We start from the raw sequence: 9,817 nt of genomic DNA on the forward strand, positions 1-9,817 counted from the left end.
GCAAGTCATTGCTTACCTTGTTATATCACTTCCATAGGTGGTTCCGCCTGTTAATCCATATTGGGGACCACACTATTAGGGGTATGCCTATGGTTTTGCTTGGTTAATCAGCATTGAGGGACCATATGCCTGGTTAATCCGCATTGGGGACCACACTATTGGCTTACCTATGATTTCGCCTAGTTAATCCACACTGGGGAACCATACACAGTATTCAACCTAATTTACAACCCTAAACCCTAATCTATAACCCTAAAAACTAATCTACAACCTTAATATGCAATTAAACAAAAGCCTAACCTGCAAGTAGCCAAAACCCTAATTTTCAATCTACAACCTGCAAAAGTGTAAATTATGAGAAGAAATCACTTTAATTTGTCGGAGTGGGGTGAGAGATGGTTGGAGAGAGAGTGGAGAGGGTGGACGATTTGCAATTTCGTCAATGAGCTCTTTTTTCTCCTTCTTTGATTATGGGTTTTCAAGCCCTTTTTCGACAAGATCCCAGAGGTCGTGAGGTTTGAATATAGTTCTTATCCTTATACTCCAAAATTTATGGTTCTAGCTGTTGAAAATTGCCATTTGTAGCCCACCACTGCCCGATCCTGCCATGTTAGACCAACTCCAATAAGGAGACCCAAACCCAAACCCAAAAAATTCAATCCAACAAGGAGAATTAAAACCCAAAAATTTGGCTTTGGACCCAAACTAAAACACAAATTTTAGTTTCTATTTGGTAGACCCAAATTGTATGGGGGCTCACTTAAAAGGAAAAAAAAAAAAAAACTGGCGGAAGACTGAGGGGTAGTGATCGACGGCTCGGCCCTACATGGTAGGGACCCCAGCAAATTTGGTTCAAACGCAGTCGTTCGATTTCTGGCCCGTTGGTTATCAACGGTCCAGATCAAAGTTTTGTTTGGGCACTCTTTGAATTTGATCCAACAGTCCAAATATTTTTTCTTTTTCAAATCCAATGGTAAAAAAAAAATCTAGCGATTGAAATTTAAATTCATCAGTCCAAGTAATAAAATAAATATTTTAAAACAGATCCACTTAAAAAAAGTACATAATTCCAACCCATGATGAATCCATTTATTCCCCATTTCCTTCACGACTCCAACTCCTGATGAATTCATTTATTCCCCATTTCATTCACGACTTCAAAGGTGATTCAGTAGATTATTACAAAGCGTGAAATGCACATTTGGAGCGTGAATTCTGTGAAGTCTAGTTTTATTGTCTGGCTTCCCTTGTCAAATGTTGTAAATTGTACCACAGATGCCCTAGTTTGATATAAGGTTTAATTGCTATTTTGGGATCACACTGCTGGAAATATCACTTTAAGTGCTTAATTTCTTTCATCAAAGGTTTATTCATACATATGCATTTTATGCCATTATTTTCAGTTCATTCTGTCTAGTGGTTCTGTTTGGTCAAAACTTCTCGATGCTTTCATGCGAGCTGGGTACACACTTTAAGACAATCCACATGGGCTTTCTGACAGCTTTTTTCTCAAAAGTGTTTTTCAACTCTAGATCTTTTCAGATTGTGTTTGCACATGACACGTGTCTCTTCTTGTCCTCTTTCTTGTTTGAAACAAAGCCTGCTATAAAATCTTCATTTAGGGTTTCATTTTCAGTTGGCTAGGAGATTTATTTTTTTTATATTTTTTTTGAGAATGATTGTATTCAGCTAGGAGCTGCTCCTTTGTTCTCACTTGAAAACCGTAGCCACAAAATCACATTCATGCACTAGATACCCAGATCATTCCATATTAGGGCTGCATTATTTATGTAATTTTGATCTTTGTTTTAGGTCAAGCTTTTCTAGTTTCAAAATTTTGAGCTGACCTCTTTTTGGATTCGCGTCAATTTCATCTTTCAAGTGTTTGACTGGTGAATCTAATTAGACATCGAATCCTGATTTGCATCAACTTCACCATAACATCATTTGCATAAGTTGATTTGACTAGTGGGGTTACTTTGTAAGAATCTTGATTTCACTAGTAGGGTTACTTTGTAAGAATCTTGATTTCACTAGTGAATTGGACTCAGTGGAGAATCCCCAGTTTTTTAACCCAAAGGTGGGTTTTTCCAGCCAAAAACATCCCGTGCAATTTATCATTTTTCTGGTTTACTTATCTTACCATTTGCTTGTGTTATATGTTCGTCATTATTTGCAAAGAGATAAGTCCATGCAACTAAGATTGTCAAAGTTAAATTGTGCACTTAAATGGATCTTAGTAAACTAGGAACAATTTAGTAAACTGAGCTTTAATTTAACTCCTTCCGCTATGAGTAAACTAACATATCTGATATTAGTTTATGAGTGTTGCTTACTAGTCAGATAAGTACATATATAGATTTTAAATTGTAGGTTATTCCACCTGGTACCAATTTTAAATTCTACTATGGTAATCTTGTACAGTTTGCCTATTTTGGTATGTGTGTATATTAAAGTTTGATTGGTTTGCGTATTGAAGTTTGGTTGGCTGAGTTGTTGGTTGGTGTGATTTGTTCGGTTTTTACACAAATTTGAAGAAACGAGAGGTTTCCTGGGTTCGATTCACCTTGAGATTTTAGACAACAAATACATAAATTCAACGCCCATTTAAGCAAAGAAACCTAACTCTGAAGCCATGTTAGTGTTTGTATGTATGTATGTGTGTACGTATATGATTTATGAAAAGATTTGAACAAGATTGAAGGATTTCCTCTTTGGATTTCTGGGAATGAAGAGGAAGATGGCAGAGAGAATTTTCTAAGAATGTTCTTTGCATTCATCATCACACACAGTCAATGACCGTTACAAAAGACAAGAGAGCCTTGAAATATTATAGAAGGAAAAAAATTCTCTCTCTTCCCCGTGAGAGACTTTCTCACCGTCGTGTGAGTGATCTTCGTTCTCTTTGATCTGCGTCCAGTCCCATGTTTTTTAATGCGTGTTTTGTTTCAGTGGTTTGCTTGGTTTTAGTTCTTTCTTGCTCTTGCAGTTGCCTGCAAATTTTCCTCCCATTCCCCTGCAATTTTCACGATCTCATCCTCTATATTCTCCTTTTGCTTTTGATTTCACCTTTTTGAGACTTAAACCCCATTCCCCCGTTTCCTCCATACTCTTTGACCCATCCACCCTCATTTGACCCATACCCCCTCTTTGACCCATCCCCCTCCATCGTCTACATCTTTTGGTTCCACCACCTCTGTCCTCAATTCCGGTCGGTTACCGCCTACGTTTATCGCGACTTGTCGCGCATATTTGGCAGGGTGTGTAGAACTTTAGCTCGGGTCTTGTTGATCATTATTGCTCCTACCTGTTGTTCACCCTTGTCGGTGATGCTGCTCGTGGGTTCTCCCTGCGTGCTTCCTTGTTCTCATGGCGGCGGTTCTTGCTGGTTCTTTGAGGATGTTGCAGCCTCTTGCTTCATCAATTCTGGAGTTCTAGATGGTGATTTTAGGTGATCATGTTGGGAGGTGGTTCGTGAAGGGCGTTGGGAGTCTTACGCATGCTTGAGCTAAGACTCACCTAACCACTAAAACTAGTTGGTACAATTGGATTATTCCAATTGTCCATATTACATCATCAAGAACTCACTAAAGAAATAATCTGCAAAATCATCTACACATCAACACATTCGTGCCCGGCCGACTGACCCAAAAGCATCACTATTAGGGGTGGATTCTATTACTAAATTATCGTGCTAATTGACTTGCTAACCGTATCAGACTGATTTTTTGCTTATCCTTAATGGCACCGTATTGTACCGAACCAAAATTTTATGGTACAGTTTTGGTATTCAATATCATTATCACGACATTATCGTATCATACAAAAAAAAATAATATAGAATATATAAATTATATAATATATATATATATATATGTTTATAATATTACCTATAATATTTGTTTGGTTTGATTCCCCACCTGACCTAACTAATGGCAGAAACCAAAAAAAACAGAAAAATACTACTTCAGTGACTCAGGTTCTCTCTCTTTGAAAACTTTTCCATTCCGCCGTCGACTCCACACTCATCCATCTCTTTTAATTGATTTTGATTTAAGGTTAATTGGGCTTATGAACATTCTTGTAATACGGAAGGAGTAGGTGCGATCTGCATGTTGTAAGAAAAAATAACTAGATTCACCATTGCCAATCGCTATAGACATGTGTGTGTGTGTATATATATATATATATATATGTTTAACAAAGTGCAATTACCATTATCATACCATGTCAATCGAACTATTTGGAGTATACCAAATTTCAGTATACCAAAAGTTTAGTACGGTAATAGTAATAAATTTTGCCATACTGAAAATTTGATATAATAATCGGTACAAGAGTTTTAGTACAATAACCGTACCGAATCCACCCCTAATCACTATTCCTTTTGAATACACGAGACATCACATATAGCAACCCCACTGATGTGATAATGATTCACTTTTGCAACAGTTTCTTAGCAACGCTGCATAAGAATCCTAGGCTTTTGAAGCAAAACATAAACAAATACTTCCCCCTCAAACTAGCCGCAAAATGTGCTCAATAATCGATCGGAAGAAATTAAGCCTGGAATTTCATGCAAATCAAACTCATATGTTCATTCTAAAACCGCATCAACTCAACAAAAATATTAAATTTAACCACGCAAGGATTTATCCGCAGATATGAGAGCGGCTCAAACTACATGAGTTTTCTTTTATTAAGGAAATGAAGAAACAAATACATCTGTTGGTTCGCTTTACACAAGAATCCCACTAAAAGAAAGTTAAGTTAAAAAAATGATACGAAATGGGCTTGTTGATATACAGTTTTCATTATGTACTGACTTCTGGGTATAAACTTATGAAGGCAACACATTCGAGAGAAACATATAGAAAGAGTGAAAATAAAAAACTATATTCAGCACCTTTACAACCATAGAAAGCATGGATATTCAGGTAGGCCGGTGAGCTTCAGATAAACATCCGACTTCTAAGCTTCCGGTATAGGTGTCAGAAGGTCCTGACAATATAAACTGAGTTTCATAAACAAATCCCATCACCAAACAGGTAAACTTAAGCAGTTAAGGTGAAGAGTTAAGGAATTACCTCTGAAAACCGCCAATGTCCATGGTGTGTGTTAGAAGTTTTAACAATTGTCTCCCATTTGGGATCAAGAGAGGACGTCTTCGAAGGCTGACCACTAGCATAAATCTGTGAACCAGAAGAATACTGTGAAGACGAGCTCCTCGAGGAAATACTAGGTAAGGTGCGCTTTAACCAAGACTCTGATGGAGATTTCGGTAAAGGTGGTCCAAGAGGCAGTCGTGAATTGTGGCCCCGGGCACTTTCCTGATTACCAAATTTCACAAGTCGTCGACTTTCTAAATCAATCTTTCCCCTGTAGGCCACTTTTGAGCTGGTCAATGTAATAGAAATCTGACCATGGCTATGCGAACTTTCTTCTGTTCCTGATTTTCTAGGCTGTTGGCCTTTTAAATCACTCTTTTTCTCATCATTCAGTTTTTCACTTGTCGATGTAATAAGGTCCCGAGTAAGGCCATTACAATTTTTCCAGTGAACTGATTTCTCTAAATGTTGGCTTTTCAAGTTGACTGTTTCTTGGTCAACCACTTTTAAGCTTGCAAATCTGCTGGAATCCTGATCGAATATGGAACCGTTTCTCATATCTGTTTGATCATCCTTACTGGATCTGCCAGACCAATATAGAAAGCTGGAGTCAGGAAACTCCAAACTTTGAAACGGCACTATAGCCTTCTCATTTCCATCACCCAAGTGCTCAATATCTTGGAGTGAAAACTCTGCCGAAGGGGTTTCTTTCACTTCATTACTTTTCTCAGGAATTTCATTATCATTCCCTCTGTACTGAATGATATTGCCCTTTGTATCTGAGGAATGTGAATTTGAATTCGGAGATTTTACAGTATGCACAGAATCAATATACAGAGTCTTCTCAACTACAGGACTCCCTGGGCCCATTTTCCATTCAGCAATATTCTCAGTAGCCAATATTTCCCTAAAATTGTTGTGGCCTTTTCGATACTTTCCAGAGCTACTAGTTTCTCTGAAGTTCTTTGCTTTTTCAGGAATACCAAGAAAACCTTTTTCTTCATGATGAAAACATTCCTTTCGGTAGGGTGATATGTTACTACCCTGGTGACGCCTGTGTACAGGTGACCCATCTAATTTCTCACATTCACTTATTTTGGTGATCTGGTTGGATTCACATTTCAAATCATTCTTATCTTTAGGTATCACAGCTTCCTGATGTCCATTCATTAATCTTTGTTCACAAGCATCGCCCCCAGAATGCTAAAGAAAATATGGAAACTGTTCAATAAAGATTCTTGACGTAATAATAACACATAGAAACTGGGGGAAACACACGTAAATAAGGCAAAATACCTCATTTTTAGCTTCTCTGTAAGCACTGGCATAGGAAGATTTAGCTCGCACACTCCTAACTGAAGAAATGGGTAATTGCGCTTGTGCTCTCATACCTGGAACAAGGTTCAGAAGACAAAATAATTTTTTAAGTGAAATCAAGGAAATGACTCGCAAACGTTACCGAATAAATTTTCAGATCTTTATATAATCACCTTCATTCTCACTTTTGTCCCCAGTTATATCTTGAACATTATGTGGCAAATCATTTGGCTTATATTGATTAAGTGGATGTTGCTTATTCCCACTGGCGACCTTCATCCCTCTTGGTTGCTCTTGACAAATTGGTTGCTCTCGAGCAACTGGTTGCTTCCTGGTACTATATTGAGGTGTTTCTGAAGCCATAGCCTTTGCTGCAGGCAGGAACCGACCCATCATGAAATCGCGAGTCTGTGGATCTGTCGAGAAGGTTCCAGTTGGTTTGACATCTGGACCATCCAGTCCACTCAAACCACTTACACTACAGTTATAATAGAATGATTCACTCCTCGAAAGTGCGTCAAGTGCATCTAAATAGGTCTCATCACCATCCTCTGAATCGGAAATATCCTTATCCTCCATCCCCTCTTTAGAGCTGTCACACTTAGTAACTTCTTTTGTATCAAAGGTTGAATCATTTTTAGAATTGGAAAGTACATGTCCAGTTGGGGATTGAGCAGCTGTAGTGCGTTTAGAACCTTTATCCAATGCTTGCTTCTTAGCAATTGAAACCCTTCCAGGCGGAAGCCTCGGTGTAGTGGCAGGCCGTTCAAGACCCTGAGTTTGTGAATTTCTTTCATCCTTGGGTCTTCCGGGGATTTGCTCCCATACAAAAGGAACAGTACCTGGATGCCTCACCGGACCTGATTTCAATTCTGATTTGTAAAATGGAAGAGGAGGTAGCTTGGGCAGTGACTTATCAGCCTTCCTTTTGTCATCAGCTTCTGAGGAGACTACTGTAGGTGAATATCGTCTTACAGACAGAAGTGGCTGATTAAGATCTAACTGCTTCTCTTCCATCATATTCTTTAGCATCATGTGCTATAATTTTCTTTCCTGCAAAGCACCTTGTTCTAATCAAATTACATTCCAGAGAAAAAAAACTAAGGAACCAGAGACGCTAAATAACAGAGAATACATATATAAAGTGATCCAGTGTGTGACTTTGTCGAATATAAAGTTCCAATATAAAGGTAACTAAGAAAACTAAATCTACTAAAACACAATGTCTATGAACCAACAAATGATAAATAAGCCGCTCAATCCTTGCAAAAACAAGAGTGTAAATACCGATTGAAAATTGATTGAGTAAAAAAAAACATACTCAATTGAAAAATTTAGACCCTCTTTCTGCAATTTTTTTCGGTTTGATATAAAAATTTGAACGAATGGTAAACACTTTTGACACTTCAGGGAAACAGACCTATTTAATTTCATAGGATTTGAGATGAATCCAGTCTTCTAAATGACATCTAAATGATTATTTTGCATGTGTTGCATCACAAGAACATAAACGAGGGAAGATTAGAGATTTTGGATCTAAACAAACTGTATCTATTTCAATGTACTTCCAAATTGAGCATTGATTTACTCCCAAGCTACCAAGTTTTTGCATTAAAACTCCCTTAACTCATGCTGGTGTGCTAATTAACCTACTTAACATCGAACAAAATAAATTAAGATCAAATATTATTTGAGATCAACTACTTTATCAAGCTGAAAAATAGTGATGGATGTGGCTTTACACTCATCTGGAAGCCCAGAGAACCCGCAAACAAATAAAGCAATTGGACTTGAACTTTCAGTATTTACCAAAGATTGAGAAAGTCAATGCAACAGAACCCAACAGAAGTATGGAGTAATTAATTATGGTAATATTTTCATCATTTCACAAGTAAAATCGAATCCTACTTCCTTTTATTTTCTTCTTTCTCAGTAACCAAACAGAAGGTTAGGGACACTGTGTGAAAGTGACTGGTCCTATTCTTTCTTTCTGGTCAAATACCCAGAGACCTAAGACTGCTTAAATGAGAATATTAAATTTCTAATATTCTGATAAATCAACAATAATTACAGCACCCCAGTAAGAGCTTCAAACCCTTGATTCCCAGCAGCACTTAAATACCAGCATCAATCTTTAATCCTCAATCAAATTCTACTTTTGCCCACATTACACTGCGTTTTAATCCAACCTAATTAACAAAGATACTAAGGTTTGAATCTTCATTGAAGCAATTAAAGAAACCTAAAAACCCATTTAATCAGAAACAAGGAACAAGTCAACCATGAAATCCATGCTCAGTTCTCTTTCAGATAAAAATAATTGGTCAGAAAATTTTGGAAAAAAAAATAAGAAGAGCAAAAATGCAGTGAAGAATTAGAGAAACACTGACCCTGATGAGAGAGAGAGAGAGAGAGAGAGAGAGAGAGGAAGAGAGAGAAAAACCAGGTCGGTGGTGGTTCTTGGAAAGATATATCAAATGAGAACTCCTCCACCACAAGTCACAGAAAGAGAAGAGAGGCAGGGAGGTTGTCTGAGAATCAATACCTAAACTGTAATGTAAAAAATTCAAGAGAAATGTGAGAGACAGAGTAGGGAAAGAATAGAATAAAAGGGAAGAGAGAGAGAGAGAGAGAGAGAGAGAGAGAGAGATGGTGGTTTGTTCTTTTGTGTCATTAAGGCTGAAGTGCAGAGCAGCGCTTACCCGCCGATGATGAAATGCCAAATTTAAACACGGAGACAAATATATATAATGTTCGATCAAAATAAATAACAAATAATAATAACAAATACCAAAAATAAACTAATTAGACCACCCCTTTTCCAGATAAGGAATCTTCGTTATTTTGGCAAATTAAATTATGATTTTTTGGGATACTTTTCTAATGTTGTTTTTCATAAAACAAACTCTCTATCCTCAGCTAATAGTTTGTAGCTCAGTTATTTAAAAATATTTTTTTTTGTGCTTAAAGTTTTGTGTTTGAATCTTTTATTCCGTGGTTTAAATGACTAACTGTAAAATTATCTTATCATTTATCAAAAAAAAAAAAAAATCTATTCTTAAAGTCTTTTTTTTTTTCTTTTCGTAGTTGCATGTATCCACTACTATTTCTTTGGTCACGTATGTGTGCCTTAATGATATCCAATCAAAATAACTTTGGACTTGTTTAGGAAGTGCTCTTAAATGATTGAAAATGTCTTCCTTTTTTTTTTTTTTGAACAAACGATATTATCCCTAATAAGGGGGAAAGTGAGCTAACGTGGTTTAAATTTTTCTTTGATGAGAATCGAATTTAAGACCCTTCACTTACATGTGAAGAGGAAGACTGAAAGCGCTTTAAGCAAAAATATTTTTTTATTTCCAAAAACATTTGACATGTTTCCCGCTAAAAAC

At 37.0% G+C, this 9,817-nt stretch overlaps 1 protein-coding gene across 3 annotated transcripts; it reads right to left on the reverse strand.

Annotated features, from left to right (window-relative positions):
- Positions 1-4,651: 4,651 nt before the first annotated feature.
- Positions 4,652-9,143, reverse strand: LOC103444076 (uncharacterized). 3 transcript variants are annotated; one of them, XM_008382985.4, is made up of 5 exons: positions 8,869-9,143; positions 6,599-7,478; positions 6,405-6,499; positions 5,088-6,311; positions 4,652-5,001 (listed from the first exon to the last, which is right to left on the reverse strand). In XM_008382985.4, the coding sequence occupies exons 2-5, from the start codon at positions 7,458-7,460 to the stop codon at positions 4,972-4,974; spliced, it is 2,211 nt and encodes a 736-aa protein (XP_008381207.3). In that variant the 5' UTR covers positions 7,461-7,478; positions 8,869-9,143; the 3' UTR covers positions 4,652-4,971. The 3 variants fall into 3 exon arrangements, with proteins under 3 accessions (XP_008381207.3, XP_008381206.3, XP_008381208.3); XM_008382984.4 differs by having other exon boundaries at positions 8,816-9,143; XM_008382986.4 differs by having other exon boundaries at positions 6,611-7,478; positions 8,816-9,027.
- Between the last annotated feature and the right edge of the window lie 674 nt (positions 9,144-9,817).

The sequence above is a fragment of the Malus domestica genome, chromosome 09, assembly GCF_042453785.1.
Source record: "Malus domestica chromosome 09, GDT2T_hap1".
Lineage (NCBI taxonomy): Eukaryota > Viridiplantae > Streptophyta > Magnoliopsida > Rosales > Rosaceae > Malus > Malus domestica.